Raw genomic sequence first — 16528 nt, 5'->3', positions numbered from 1 at the left:
TGCCTGGATGTTTTGGACCAGTCATTTATGAGGTCATTTGCTTTTTCAAGAGGACAGGGATGAGCAACATTGCCAGTCTTTTTCCTGGTTATTTTATTTATACCTTTCCAAGCCAAACTCAAAGGGGTGGACTTATTTAATCCACTAACAAACTGTTCCCATTCCTGTTGCCTAAGTTCTTCCTTTCTATTCCTTGCATTTGTTAGTGCAGCTTGGAACGTTCTGAGCAGGTCTGGGGTTCTACATTCACGGTATGCTTTACCAATCCTCCTAGCTGCATGTGTTAGATTGCGTAGCTGTGGATCATTATAGTATTTACATTGGTTTTTATTGTTATTTATAGTGGAGGGTCTTTGTTTCCTATTCCTGCCCACTTGATCTGTGAGAACACTCTCAATAGTGGTAATTAAATCATCATTAAATTTTTGTGTGCCAATGGGCTCGTAATTCTTATACCATTGATTCAAGTGGTTAATAAAGTTGTCTCTGTGTTCTGGTTTGAGAATAAGTTTCCTCCTTCTGTATTTAGCTCCTTGATTGCTGGAGATGTGATCAAGATTGACAGTTGTTAGTCTTGGGAAGTGATCAGATAGAAGATCATCAACTATGACAGAGTCGTGCATCGTATATGATGTAAAGCAATTTGTAATCGACTAGGCCTCATAATATCTTCCTCTAAAACAAAGATATTAACAAGCAAATGACATCCCCCACCCATCTATTTGCAGGGTGAAATCATTAGCTACGTTAAAATTTACAGATATCTTGGTGTAGATGTACCCTTTAACAAATCCACTATACCACAACTAAACAAGAAATGCAAAGCTAGGCTAAATGCTCTCAAAGCTGTTGCTGGCTACAATCCCAACTATGGTGCTAATGAGAGAATCGTGAGAATGATGTACATAGCCTATGTTAGGTCCTTAATTGATTATGCTGCTCCCATGTTGATATTAGCTAGAGAAAGTTCTCTCCGACCCTTGGAGCTAATGCAAAATGAAGCTCTCAGGATTATTCCTGGCTGTCCCAGATCTACAAAAGTTCTTAACATGAGGAAGGAGCTTGGTATTTCTAGTATCAGTGATAGGATTGTTGAAATTAACACTGTACTCGGTATTAGAATGTTGAGAAACGAACCAGACACTGTCACAGTGAATCTTACCAAGTGTCTAGAGGTAAATACACACAGATCTAAATGGATTGTGAAAACGTGCAATTGCATTAAGTTTTATAACCTACATGAACTGTATCACTGTAGGCAACAAGAGCATTTCACCCCTCCATGGAAGATGTGTTCATTTAATATCACATACATACAAGTCCCTCCCAAGAAGCTTATTGCTAGTAATCCCTTCCTTAAATCTCTTGTTAGAGCAACTGCTCAAGAAGAAATTTCTCACCTAGCTGGTAGTAATAAGTTATCACAAGTTATATACACTGATGGATCTAAACAGGAGTCTTCTGGCAGGGCTGCATCTGCTCTTGTTGCCACCTCCCAAGTTAAGAACGATAATAAATTTGTTGAGTTAGGCATAAGAATTAACAACTGGGCGTCTACACTGCAAACTGAATTGTTTGCAATCCTAATGGCGCTAAAGCTAACCTATGACACTGAGCTTGACTCTATCATCATTACTGATTCTATGTCATCATTGAAGGCTCTTGACTCATATAATGACTCCAACAACATGCTCATTGGGGAAGCCAGGTATAGATACTCAAAAATTAGGGACAAAGGAATTAATGTACAATTGCTATGGATCCCATCACACATTGGATTACTCCTTCATGATGAAGTTGATATGTTAGCCAAAAAGAGTACCCAGAAGGAGAATGTAGAATATAACTTTGGTATAACTGTGTCTAGCATTAGGAATAATATTAGGAGAGAAGTAAATAATGAAAATGACTGTTATAGGAATGCAGTTAGAAGCCTGAGTAGATCTATAACCCACTATGATAACATGAACGTAGATAAGTATGTTTATGGAGCAACTTGCAATGTGAACAGACTGACTGATGTTGTAGTGGCCAGGCTTAGGCTTGGTTACAAGTACTTCTGGCAGTTTGGGAGACATACAGATGATGATCAAACTAAATGTAAATTATGTGATCAGGCATATGGTCACTCTCTTGAACACTTATGTGCTTAATTGTCCACTTATTGAGGAATACAGAGACAGACAGTATAATAACCTATGTGACATGTCAAGATATCTTATTAATGAAAATAAGATACCAGATATACTAAGCAAATTTCCTAAATTTGCTTGTAACAGATAAGTGAACTATAGATATGTAGATATAAATCCATATGTATTCCTGTTAACCCTTTGGGGCCTAGTTCCTAGGCCTTTTGTGTATCCATATGCTCTCGCGCTACCGTCCACAGGATGGATATGGGGTGCACAATAAACTAGCCACTTCGGTGGCAAAATCGAAAATCTAATCTCAACTTATCTTGCTGTTGGTTCAACTCTACAATAACAAGGGAAAATACAGGCATACGTCACTAATACGATGGGACAGGTTCCAGACCACCACCGTAAAGGGAATATTTCCTTTAAATGGATCACAGCCTTTTTTTTTTCATTTGCCAGTGCAAGTAAAAGCCTAAAAACATGTTTACACTATCATTTATTAAACATGTGATAGCACTAGGCCTACAACAGTGCAAAAGTAAAAAATAAATAAATTTTTGAACATTGCCGAAAACAATGCCAAAAATAATAAACATGAATATAATTAAAAGAACGCCGTATTAGGTATTAGCAAAGCACTCTAAAGCAAGTGCCATATTAAGCCATTCAGGCTCGGAACCCCTGAATGCCCATTTACCTATTTCAACTACCCAATAAAAATATCAGAAATTGGTAATTTGGCCGATTTCACACAAAATAAAAAAAACGCCAGTTTAAAAATAGGATTCAGAATAAACAACACAGACATTTCTGACACTAAAAAAAACATTTCCTCCATTATTAGTTACATCCCCAGGCCTCTCCTATACTACACTTGCTTTCCATTTTAAATTTTTACTCACACAAAAAATAGAAGATTTACTGTTATACAAACTACTGCATTATTGTAATAATTGTATAAATAATATCAGTGCATTTGTGAACACACATTACTGACCAGGTGGACACATATTGGACGAGTGACGTAATTTGTGTACTCAGGAATATCAGTAAAAATTGAACATTTCTGCTACTTTGAGCTCAATTTCAAGCTACAGTAGGACCCCTGTATCTGCAGGGATATGTTCCAAGGACCTGCTGTGAATACCAAAACCAAGGATAGTAGCAAACCTTATATACAGTGGACCCCCGGTTTACGATCAGCTCCCAATGCGACCAATTATGTAAGTGTATTTATGTAAGTGCGTTTGTATGTGTATGTTTGGGGGTCTGAAATGGACTAATCTAATTCACAATATTCCTTATGGGAACAAATTCGGTCAGTACTGGCACCTGAACATACTTCTGGAATGAAATAATATCGTAAACCGGGGGTCCACTGTACACAAGTCCTATACATGCCTATTATAAAGTCTGATAAATTATGCACAGCAAGTGGAGAATTATCACTGTTTCACTGATGAGAAGAACTTCATGGCTTCTCAGGCCTTGGAGAACTGCCAGCTTCTCTACTTGTGCACTTTGGGAGTCATTATTATGCAAAATTAAGAGATTTTTGGGGGGGCACAGTAAACCATGGATAACAAACTGTGGATACCAAATCAGTGGATACGGGGGTTCTACTATTCTTGCAGTCTTGAAACTAATCAAAATCATCTCTATTTCTGTAGCATATCTTCCATTCTATCAAATGAGACCAGGAAACCGTGAATACAAACATAACAACCATTCGAAAATACACCACATAATTGCTGTTTTAAACCAAAAACACAGTCACAATTTTTTGTTTTCCTCATCATGTAGTGCATGCTGCAGGATTTTTTTTATATGATACTGCATACTTACCACACAGGCCTATTTTCTCAGTATCAAGGCCCAAATTACTGTTCACCACTTATCTGAGTGAGCTGAGCTCATTATGTAAAACAAAAGGACTGACCCAGAATTCAAAGCCACAGTACAATGGGACTCACCCCAAAAGGGTTAACAAGGTGTGTCTGTATTGGTGTATGCAGCTAGAAACACAGTCGAACAAGAAAAACAGTGTAATAAAGTTGGTAGAATTACTGACAATATGTAAAGTAAAAGGACACAAGTGCAACTAATGTGACATTTATTGTGGCAACGTTTCGCTCTCCAGGAGCTTTATCAAGCTCCTGGAGAGCAAAACGTTGCCACAATAAATGTCCCATTAGTTGCACTTGTGTCCTTTTACTTTACAAGAAAAACAGTCTAAAGATGAGCTACAAAACCTGTATATATCGCATACTTTGGCTTTTCGGATCAGTCTGAGGCATTTTCTGATATTTAAATTTCACATTCTTCTCAAAATGGCCACCACAGGCTGCACTGCCGAACTTTAATGTAACTATAATTAATTAATGCATTTATGTAATCTACAACATTTTAAGGTATGTTTACTCTTAAGTCTGCCAAAAGCACCAATAACTATCGGCTTTCCAACATATGATAAACAAGTATGCAGTGTAATACTATGTATCATGGTGTTGCATGGCTGGGTTGGTAGCCACCTTAGCTCACATACTGAGGGGCTGGGGTTCAATCCCCAGCATCAGTAAAAATACTGGCATGTTTCCTTACACTTGCTGCCCCTGTTCACCTAGCAGTAAGTAGCAGTAGTAGTACCACTACCACTACTACTACCTCTTCTTCTTCTACTACATCTACTGATGAAATTAGACACATGTGCGGCGTCTGGTTGTCTTTGTTGTGGACGTTTCGCCATCCAGTGGCTGGCTGGATGGCGAAACGTCTACGGTGGGGATGCCCGGGTGTTGTGCATGTGTCATTTCATCCTGTCGGTATTATATACAATTCTTGTACTACTACTACTGCCACTACTACTACCTCCACCTCTTCCTGCCTATATATAGCCGTCCTGCTCCTCCTCTGTTAGTGTGACTGTCAATGGTCCAAGTCGGACCGAAACGTCGTCGTAAGCTTCTGTCTTTTATGTGCGGGTTATTTGTGTATCGTTCCAGTCACGGTATTGTGCCTTTTTGTTATTTATGTAATGATGGTTTAACCCAGAATAATCCAACAAACCCATGCACGATTTTTTCCTTATTGGTCTTTATTATTTCTGTTGTGTTTAGGGACACATTCTTATATGAGAATTTCATTATTATTATTATTAATAATCAAAACTAAGTGCTAAACCCACCGGGGTCATACAGTGCTGATGAGAATTTTTTATTACCTATATAATAACTGTGCATTATATGCGATAAAATATAATAAAAACTGCTAAACTTACATTAAAATTCAAAATATATTCATCAGAGAACAGTAATAAATATAAATTCTGTTCCCCTTCAAAACAAAAGTTCTGTATTATATATGGATCAGAGTTAAGTTAATAACTACAGCTATAAACAATGCAGTGAATATTATGAGCTTCTTCAATCAGTAATACAATGGAACCTCAATAACAATAAGTCACATTATTTAGCTTATTGGATTTTCCTTTATTAAATGTACATTATGTGCTATATATATTTGTGCCCATAATATCTACGTGCCCTCAAGATCATTCAAAGAAAAAAAAAATCATTTATGAACTTAATATCATAGTTACTCATACAAAAAAATAACGTTTTCTACAATTGCGGACATAGAAAACATTTTCAATTTTCATGAGTAACTAAACTAAATTTTCCATAATTGATCTACATACGACACTCTCTTAAAGATGGTTCCTTGAAGCCGATGAGAAGGTCTTGATCCGTGAAACTGGACCTATCCTTACCTTCCAGTGATCAAGCAGCGCTGTATAACCCTCGTGGGTTTAGCGCTTAGTTCTGATTATAATAATAATAATCCAGTGATTGAACCTGAATGCCTCCCATTTCCCCTAGGTGCTGTATAACCCGTAGAGGTTTAGCGTTCTCACCCAATGAATAATATATTATTACGAACGATATGATTTAATAATAGGTTATTAAGCAGAGTGGGTTGACCATGCCTTGTATTCTTACCTTGAGGTTGGTGGAGAAGCACTTGGCACCGTACGAAGGGAGCTCAGAGATAATCTTGAGGTAATGGAGCTTGGCTTGTAATGCTGTTAATTGCTTTTGTCCTTGAGTCGTTAAATTACTGTTGATCTTCAGGAAATGGGACAGCAGTTTCCTGAGCTCCTTACGTTTCATTGAGTCTACTAAAGATGAGGGCACGAATCGCTCTAAGCCACAATCTCTCCTGAAATTTAAATTAAACATTAAAACACCTGATGGAAATAAGTCCCTATGTTTGATTTTATTGGGTCGAGTCAAATCAATAAAATGTACTACACAGGTGAGAACCTAAAATGTGTGCCCCCCCCCCAAAAAAAAAAAAAAACACACTCGACCCCTGCAACCACAAATAAGCGAACACACACACACACACACACACACATACAGTGAACGCATCTACAGCAAGGTAAACAAATCAAGAGGCATCCCTTCAAGGGTTTAGTAAGTGGGCAATGTTTTTGTGCATGTTAGGCAAGATAAGTGGCAACAGAGGCAACACAAGGCTCCCTCTGTTGATTGTTGATGTCTGCCTGGGGTGAGGCACCCATTTTGATGCTCTCTCCTGCCTACCACCACCGGGGCAGGAGGAAATGGGAGGAGGAAGAGGCAGGAGGAGGAAGGGGAGGGAGAGGAGGAGGAGGAGGAGCAAGAGGAGGAGGAGGAAGAAGAGGAGGAGGAGGAGGAGGAGCAAGAGGAGGAGGAGGAGCAAGAGGAGGAGGAGGAGGAGGAAGAAGAGGAGGAGGAGGAGCAGGAACAGTAGAAACCGGAGAAAGAGAAGGGAAGGAGGAGGAATAAGCAAGGAGAAAGAGGCGGAGTAGTTGTAGGGAGAAAAACAATTAATCCCAGAGAGTTAATTACTCAGGAGAGTCAAGAAGTATGACTTACCAACGTTGAAGTCCTGAGGTCCTTACACTGGATGCAAAACACAACAGGCGCCTAATTCTTAGTACCTACATACTGCTAGGTGTATATGGCAATCAGGTGAAAGGTTGCTGAATGAGACTGAAAGCCTATCGACTACACTAGGGTCTTGAAGACTGCAAGTATAGCTTTCCACCAACACCCTCTCACATTCAGCAATCCATATCCGCAATTCCTTCCGTGTCGGCAAAATTTAGACGAAAGGGGAAACATCCCTGCCAAGAACGCCAAAAGAAATGGTGGATTCTTAGTTAAGCAAGCACTCTATGGGGAGGAGTGCCATTATGTGGGAGAGTGGCAATGTGTGGGGAGAGAAGCACCCATGTGGGAAGAGGCACCCATGTGGGAAGAGAGGCACCCCTGTGGAAAGAGGCACCCCTTTGGGTGCCTACATATAAAGCGATAAACCCGCATGAGTGTAAACCTCTGACCAGCTGAAGTCATCTCGCACACTGGTACGTACTCCCATAGTAGTAATACTCGTAGTAATCTTAACTACTACTATTATTAGTAACTGTACTCTAAGTAATAGTAGCAGTAGCACCAGTGGTAGTAGTAGTAGTAGTAGTAGTAGTAGTAGTAGTAGTAGTAGTAGTAGTAGTAGTAGTAGAAGAAGCAGCAGCAGTAGCAGCAGCAGTTGCAGTAGTAATAGTTGCAGCAGCAGCAGCAGCAGCAGCAGCAGCAGCAGCAGCAGCAGCAGCAGCAGCAGCAGCAGTAACAGCAGCTGCATCAGTAGATTTCACTAGTATTTTACTTCTATCGTCAGACCACAGGTACAATATCGACAAGTTGATGACTGACACACAGGTGCAACACCTGGGCATCTTTACCGAGAGACGTTTCGTCCGCTCAAAAGGTTTTACCAAGGCACGAAGTCAGCGAGTTTTATACTAGAACCAGTGGAAGAAACGGAGAGGTGTAGCAGATGAAGACATCGGATGTACTGCTCCTCCCTTAAGTGACGTGTCTGACCTCAGTAGGTCAAGGCATTGGCTTAAGCCGGTGGGAGAATTGGAGCTGCCTCGCATAGGCCAGTTTCAGTGTTCCTTCTTTCTTGTGTTCTTGTGTGTACAAGAGGACGTGGTCCCACTAAGACGAGAGATTTCCCTGTACCAAGATTCAGCAGTGTTTCTGTATCAGACAAGTATCACTAAATCAATGTCCCGTAGCTCGGTTGGTAGAACACTCAGCTCACACACATTGAGGTTCGTGGTTTGATCCCCGGTACAGGTGGAAAAACTTGCTGTCCATGTTCACCTAGCAGTAAATAGGTACCTGGGTATTAGCCGACAAGCGTGGTTCGCATCCTGAGGACAAAATTAACCTAATTTGCCCGAAATGCTCTGCATAACAAGGGGCTTTCTATATACTAGTATGTCATTGATGTCAGCTGGGTCTGTACAAGTTGTATCATGTACTTGTAGAAATGAAGATTATTATTGTTATTATTATTATCTAATGACACTAATGATATGCACCCCACATCCACCCCGTAGAGAGGGTAGTGCAAGAGTATTGGGATACTCAAATATTCTTAGATACTAGGCCCCATAAAAAGATTTTGCCACCGAAGCGGCTAGGTTATTGTGGACATCATAGGGATCGTATGGAGGATATCGTAAGAGGATATACATAACGTAGACCCAAACAAGCTTAGCCACCAGGTCCTATTAATGTGTTGCCCCCCCCCCCCCCCCCAAAAAAAAAAAAAAAAAAAAAACTCAACTCTTTATCAAGGCAGCTTTATTCTCTGCAGTAACGTGGTGGGTTACCTTCAGTAGCTGCGTTTACCAGAGGCTGCGGAGAGTCTAGTGGAAAAGTCGGCTTCTGTGTTGTACAACCTGACACACACTGACTGGGGGCCAGGGAGGGGATGAGGAGGAGAAGGGGAAAAAAAGAAGAGTAGAAAGGAAGAGGATTGTGGGATGTTGAGAAAAGGGGATCAGAAAATTTAAGGAAAAACATGAGGGAAAGGAAGAAGTGATTGAGGAAGGGGAGGGGGGGAGGGAGGGAGGGAGGGAGGGAGGGAGGGAGAGAAAGAGAGAGAGAGAGAGAGAGAGAGAGAGAGAGAGAGAGAGAGAGAGAGAGAGAACACGAGAGAGAGAACACGAGAGAGAGAACACGAGAGAGAGAACACGAGAGAGAGAGAGAGAGAGAGAGAGAGAGAGAGAGAGAGAGAGAGAGAGAGGAATATTATAATCATGGGAGAGCGCTAAACCCGTAGGATTATACAGCGCATGTCGGGGGGATGGAAGGTATTCAGACTCAATTCAGGGAACCGGAGCACAGATCCAATTCCCTAGATCAAGAGCCCCTCACCAGCATCTAGGAACCTCCCTTGAGGGGAAAAGAAGGGAAAGCACAGTAGAATGGGTAGGGAATGAAAGAAGAAAAACAGGGTGGTGGTGGTGGTGGCAGCGTCACATCGGCACCATCAACGCAGGAGGCACCAAACAGTGCCACAGAGGTTCACACAGCTCAAGTGATACTTTCTCTTGCCTAATAAAGCAACAGATTTTCTCCCTCGTCTCTCCTTCCATTCATGACACAACCATCGTTGTCTTCTCTTCTTATTACAAACATTTTTCATTCTCTCAGAACATGCTGGGGTAGATTCCCTACAACAACAACTCAGAACATGCTGGTGTTCCTTCCACACAACAACTGAGAACGAACCTGGCCCATGGCAGCTCTCTGGGAGTAGAACAACCCTCGAAACTCATCAAAGGTTTATATCATATACTTGGGATAACTTAATTAGAACTCTACTAAGGTAAAGGTATGCTGGGGTGCCTTCCACACAACAACAACAACAAACAACAACAGACAACAGCAAACAACAACAAACAACAACAACAAACAACAACAACAAACAACAAACAACAACAACAAACAACAACAGACAACAGCAAACAACAACAAACAACAACAACAACAAAAGAGTCAATATTTTTTCCTGTCCTAAATTCAGTGTAAAACATCGTGAACAAGATCTTTAAGAGTGCAGATACATTAAGAGATGCTTATGCGTGCAGATACCAGAAGAGAAGTACAGCCAACAATTCTTCGTAAATGCTACTGAAAGAATAGATCTACAATTCAACGGAGCATAGAAAGACATCCACAGTACTGCGATACGAAATGCACTTTTTTTAATAGCATTTCCAATACAATTGCAGTAAACAGAGGCGTTTTATAAGAGGTGACTGTACAATAAGTGCAGATACAATAATAGATATAAAAGTCTCATTACTCACTCTATGTTCTTGACGGAGACTTTGGCTGACATGTTGTTGGTGAGGGCATGTTGCTGGATGTGCAGAGCTGCAAGACGCAGCGCCACGTCGTACTTCAGCTCAGGCGAGAACCTCTCCTGTATGACGTCGTTACAGCACTGCAGGAGAAGCAACAGGGTGTGGGATAGTGTGAGGTGGTGGGGAAATAGGGGTAGTGGGGTAGCCAGAAGATACCTGTAGTGCTTAGTGTGGGGTCAGGGTGGAGTTTGTGTGAGGGTGGAGTTTAGTGTGGGGGTGGAGTTTAGTGTGGGGGTGGAGTTTAGTGTGGGGAGGGGTATAGTGATGGTGGTGGTGGGAGGATAGTGGTAAGAGGATAGTGGTGGTGGTGGAGGCTCGGTCCTCCGTCCGCAAAGCAAGAAACGGGATCGGTGGTTGAACGAGATGGTGGGGCTGGCGATTTGGTTGATAGTGCATTGGAAAATTGTTGTATCCTAATTATAGTTTGACTGATAGTGATTGTTCACCTGCTGGAGTGTGATCAATGGTGGTTGTTCACCTGCTGGAGTGTGATCAATGGTGGTTGTTCACCTGCTGGAGTGTGATCAATGGTGGTTGTTCACCTGCTGGAGTGTGATCAATGGTAGTTGCTCACCTGCTTGAGGGTGATCAATGGTGGTTGTTCACCTGCTGGAGGGTGATCAATGGTGGTTGTTCACCTGCTGGAGGGTGATCAATGGTGGTTGTTCACCTGCTGGAGGGTGATCAATGGTGGTTGTTCACCTGCTGGAGGGTGATCAATGGTAGTTGTTCACCTGCTGGAGGGTGATCAATGGTGGTTGTTCACCTGCTGGAGGGTGATCAATGGTGGTTGTTCACCTGCTGGAGGGTGATCAATGGTAGTTGTTCACCTGCTGGAGGGTGATCAATGGTAGTTGTTCACCTGCTGGAGGGTGATCAATGGTGGTTGTTCACCTGCTGGAGGGTGATCAATGGTAGTTGTTCACCTGCTGGAGGGTGATCAATGGTAGTTGTTCACCTGCTGGAGGGTGATCAATGGTGGTTGTTCACCTGCTGGAGGGTGATCAATGGTAGTTGTTCACCTGCTGGAGGGTGATCAATGGTGGTTGTTCACCTGCTGGAGGGTGATCAATGGTGGTTGTTCACCTGCTGGAGTGTGATCAATGGTAGTTGTTCACCTGCTGGAGGGTGATCAATGGTGGTTGTTCACCTGCTGGAGGGTGATCAATGGTAGTTGTTCACCTGCTGGAGGGTGATCAATGGTGGTTGTTCACCTGCTGGAGGGTGATCAATGGTAGTTGTTCACCTGCTGGAGGGTGATCAATGGTAGTTGTTCACCTGCTGGAGGGTGATCAATGGTGGTTGTTCACCTGCTGGAGTGTGATCAATGGTAGTTCACCTGCTGGAGGGTGATCAATGGTAGTTGTTCACCTGCTGGAGGGTGATCAATGGTAGTTGTTCACCTGCTGGAGGGTGATCAATGGTGGTTGTTCACCTGCTGGAGGGTGATCAATGGTAGTTGTTCACCTGCTGGAGGGTGATCAATGGTAGTTGTTCACCTGCTGGAGGGTGATCAATGGTAGTTGTTCACCTGCTGGAGGGTGATCAATGGTAGTTGTTCACCTGCTGGAGGGTGATCAATGGTAGTTGTTCACCTGCTGGAGGGTGATCAATGGTAGTTGTTCACCTGCTGGAGGGTGATCAATGGTAGCTGGAGGGTGATCAATGGTAGTTGTTCACCTGCTGGAGGGTGATCAATGGTAGTTGTTCACCTGCTGGAGGGTGATCAATGGTGGTTGTTCACCTGCTGGAGGGTGATCAATGTAGTTGTTCACCTGCTGGAGGGTGATCAATGGTAGTTGTTCACCTGCTGGAGGGTGATCAATGGTAGTTGTTCACCTGCTGGAGTGTGATCAATGGTAGTTGTTCACCTGCTGGAGGGTGATCAATGGTAGTTGTTCACCTGCTGGAGGGTGATCAATGGTAGTTGTTCACCTGCTGGAGGGTGATCAATGGTAGTTGTTCACCTGCTGGAGGGTGATCAATGGTAGTTGTTCACCTGCTGGAGGGTGATCAATGGTAGTTGTTCACCTGCTGGAGGGTGATCAATGGTAGTTGCTCACCTGCTGGAGGGTGATCAATGGTAGTTGTTCACCTGCTGGAGGGTGATCAATGGTAGTTGTACACCTGCTGGAGGGTGATCAATGGTGGTTGTTCACCTGCTGGAGGGTGATCAATGGTGGTTGTTCACCTGCTGGAGGGTGATCAATGGTGGTTGTTCACCTGCTGGAGGGTGATCAATGGTAGTTGTTCACCTGCTGGAGGGTGATCAATGGTAGTTGTTCACCTGCTGGAGGGTGATTAATGGTGGTTGTTCACCTGCTGGAGGGTGATCAATGGTAGTTGTTCACCTGCTGGAGGGTGATCAATGGTAGTTGTTTACCTGGAGGGTGATCAATGGTAGTTGTTCACCTGCTGGGTGATCAATGGTGGTTGTTCACCTGCTGGAGGGTGATCAATGGTAGTTGCTCACCTGCTGGAGGGTGATCAATGGTAGTTGTTCACCTGCTGGAGGGTGATCAATGGTAGTTGTTCACCTGCTGGAGGGTGATCAATGGTAGTTGTTCACCTGCTGGAGGGTGATCAATGGTAGTTGTTCACCTGCTGGAGGGTGATCAATGGTAGTTGCTCACCTGCTGGAGGGTGATCAATGGTAGTTGTTCACCTGCTGGAGGGTGATCAATGGTAGTTGTTCACCTGCTGGAGGGTGATCAATGGTAGTTGCTCACCTGCTGGAGGGTGATCAATGGTGGTTGTTCACCTGCTGGAGGGTGATCAATGGTAGTTGTTCACCTGGAGGGTGATCAATGGTAGTTGCTCACCTGCTGGAGGGTGATCAATGGTAGTTGTTCACCTGCTGGAGGGTGATCAATGGTAGTTGTTCACCTGCTGGAGGGTGATCAATGGTAGTTGTTCACCTGCTGGAGGTTGATCAATGGTAGTTGTTCACCTGCTGGAGGGTGATCAATGGTAGTTGTTCACCTGCTGGAGGGTGATCAATGGTAGTTGCTCACCTGCTGGAGGGTGATCAATGGTAGTTGTTCACCTGCTGGAGGGTGATCAATGGTGGTTGTTCACCTGCTGGAGGGTGATCAATGGTAGTTGTTTCCCTACTGGAGGCCGATTCACGGTGATTGTTTACCTGCTGCAGGGAAGGGGCTGCAGGGAAGGGGCTGCAGGGAAGGGGCTGCAGGGAAGGGGCTGCAGGGAAGGGGCTGCAGGGAAGGGGCTGCAGTGAAGGGGCTGCAGGGAAGGGACTGAAGGGTAAAACCATCTTTGCAACCTTGGTTTACAATCTTTTGTGTAATTTTAAAGTTAAATACATGAAGTTTGCAACATACGCAGCCGTCAACTTCAGTAGACTGACTCAACTGCTTCTTCACCTTCTTACTCAAACTCGAAATTACAGTGAACGTAATTAGTGTGATTTCTTTTTCAGTTAGAGTTGCTTTTAATCTGGTGTGAACTCACTTCTCGTGGACTGATAGCGACTTTAGCTGCAGACAGCTGGACAAGCCAACAACAGGTCTTATCTGGGAGTCTACAAATCTGTCTTCCTACATCAATGATGTATTTTGTGTATGCTTCTTTTTGCATGTTTCTTCTGTTAACACTGGCGACTACTGGAGTCTGACAGCTAGTATCTTCACAGTACTGGAGTCTGACAGCTAGTATCTTCACAGTCAGTACTGGAGTCTGGCAGCTAGTATCTTCACAGTCAGTACTGGAGTCTGGCAGCTAGTATCTTCACAGTCAGTACTGGAGTCTGGCAGCTAGTATCTTCACAGTCAGTACTGGAGTCTGGCAGCTAGTATCTTCACAGTCAGTACTGGAGTCTGGCAGCTAGTATCTTCACAGTCAGTACTGGAGTCTGACAGCTAGTATCTTCACAGTCAGTACTGGAGTCTGGCAGCTAGTATCTTCACAGTCAGTACTGGAGTCTGACAGCTAGTATCTTCACAGTCAGTACTGGAGTCTGGCAGCTAGTATCTTCACAGTCAGTACTGGAGTCTGGCAGCTAGTATCTTCACAGTCAGTACTGGAGTCTGACAGCTAGTATCTTCACAGTCAGTACTGGAGTCTGGCAGCTAGTATCTTCACAGTCAGTACTGGAGTCTGACAGCTAGTATCTTCACAGTCAGTACTGGAGTCTGGCAGCCAGTATCTTCACAGTCAGTGAAGTCTGACAGCTGGTACCTTCACAAAGTCATCATAAGACTCTACATTAACTGACTACTTCAAGGAGAGTAGTTCTCCTGGTTTATCTCCGTTAGTTTTATCTGATGGAACAATGAGTAAACAGATAGGTACAACATCACAGCTTCTCTGTGATGGAAAGCCAAACTATTTCTCGCGTCCAAGTGGTGATGGTGGTAGTAGTGGTGGTGGTGGTGGTGATGGGCTAGTGGTGGTGGTGGTGGCGATGGGCTAGTGGTGGTGGTGGCGATGGGCTAGTGGTGGTGGTGGCGATGGGCTAGTGGTGGTGGTGGCGATGGGCTAGTGGTGGTGATGGTGGTGGCAGTGGTGATGATGGTGGTAGTGGTGATGATGATGGGCTAGTGGTAGGATGGTGGAAGCGGTGGTGGTGGTAGGATGGTGGTGATGCTACTTCAAGATTAATAATACAGGTGACATTGAGGCGGGTGTATGCCATAAGATGACCTCCTCCTTGGAATTTCTGGTCCAAAGAGGGGCTCACCGTTCCATTACATCTATTTCTGGTTGAGATTATTCCAATTTCTGGTTGAGTATAATCCAATTTATTTCAGATTTGCTTTGTATCCATATCAAAATCTCTGTTATTACAAAGTATTTAATATATTTTGAGCTTAAAGTATAAAATATCCATAGAGTGACTTTAATGATAAAATTACGTGTGACAGTCGAGGTGTTTCCTTCACTGGCTTGGTACAACATTTATATAAGAGTTATCTCTACTGAGTGGTCTGGTGGTTAACGCTCTCGCTTCACACGGTGAGGGCCTGGGTTCGATTCCCAGCCAGAGTAGAAACATTGGACGTGTTTCTTTCCACCTGTTGTCTATGTTCCCCATCAGTAAAATGGGTACCTGGGTGTTAGTCGACTGGTGTGGGTCGCATCCTGGGACACTGACCTAAGGAGGCCTGGTCACAGACCGGGCCGCGGGGGCGTTGACCCCCGGAACTCTCTCCAGATAAACTCCAGATAAAACCATCTTATCAACACATGTCTATATTAATATAACCACAAGTATACAGTGATATGACTGCAGCAAGGTATTGGTGCATACACATTTGTTGAGAGAGAGAGAGAGAGAGAGAGAGAGAGAGAGAGAGAGAGAGAGAGAGAGAGAGAGAGAGCCAGAGCCAGCCAGGAGCACCTACGCTAGAGGGTGGAGGAGAACTGAAAAAACTGCTCTGTCAGGGAAGACTTTATTTAACAAGCGCTGCTTCATCTCTATAACTACTACAACCATCACTACCATCTATATATAAACAACACTAGCAACTGACAGATGATCTATACAAAATTATTTTCCCCTTTACATAAATATTTACACGATCACATCTCAAAAACGTGACCAAAAAAAAAAAAACTGTGGATAAGAACGAAGGTTCCCAAAATTACATTTTTTTTAAGAAAAAATCTACATTAAAATTGAGTGAAGGCTGGAGTGGGAGGTGGAGAGTGCTTACTTCCTCAGGAGTCGCTTCACCAAGTTCCAGAGCACATTCCACCGCAGGTATTTCTTCATTATCTTTCTGGCTCGTGCCAGAAGCTGCCTCACCAGCCGGAACTTCAAGAACGCCGCACCTAACACTTTCAGTTTCCTCAAGTGTTTTATTATAAACTCGATATTCCTGATAATGAGGGACACTATTTTGAGTTTAAGAACCCATTTTCCCAGTGACTTCAACCTAGCCAGCAGATACAAGAGGAACCTGAGCTGGTAGAGAAACAGCAACAATCTGCGGGTGTCCCACAACAGCTTCCCTAAACTCCGCCAACTCGGCTTTTTAAACAGACATATTTGTCTCGCAGGACACAAGTGTTGTATGGGACCTACGTACAGAGGTGAGGAAGATCCTGCCATGTCTGTCCAGTACAGAAGCGAGGGGACGACCACATCTGTTCTGTG

The 16528-nt window shown here is 43.5% G+C and overlaps 1 protein-coding gene across 11 annotated transcripts in view; it reads right to left on the bottom strand.

Moving 5' to 3' along the window:
* LOC128692988 (FERM and PDZ domain-containing protein 3) overlaps positions 1-16528 on the bottom strand; it is an 838384-nt gene that overhangs the window by 351558 nt on the left and 470298 nt on the right. For all 11 annotated transcript variants that reach the window (XM_053782415.2, XM_053782416.2, XM_053782410.2 and 8 more), the window contains 2 exons: positions 10354-10490; positions 6140-6359 (listed from right to left, as the gene is read on the bottom strand). In XM_053782415.2, coding sequence (XP_053638390.1) covers positions 6140-6359; positions 10354-10490 — 357 coding nt within the window. The remainder of the gene's footprint in view (positions 1-6139; positions 6360-10353; positions 10491-16528) is intronic.

This window comes from Cherax quadricarinatus, chromosome 38 (genome assembly GCF_038502225.1).
Source record: "Cherax quadricarinatus isolate ZL_2023a chromosome 38, ASM3850222v1, whole genome shotgun sequence".
Classification (NCBI taxonomy): domain Eukaryota; kingdom Metazoa; phylum Arthropoda; class Malacostraca; order Decapoda; family Parastacidae; genus Cherax; species Cherax quadricarinatus.
The sequence above is the reverse complement of the archived record's forward strand: the minus strand, read 5'-3'. Positions and strand labels throughout refer to the sequence as shown.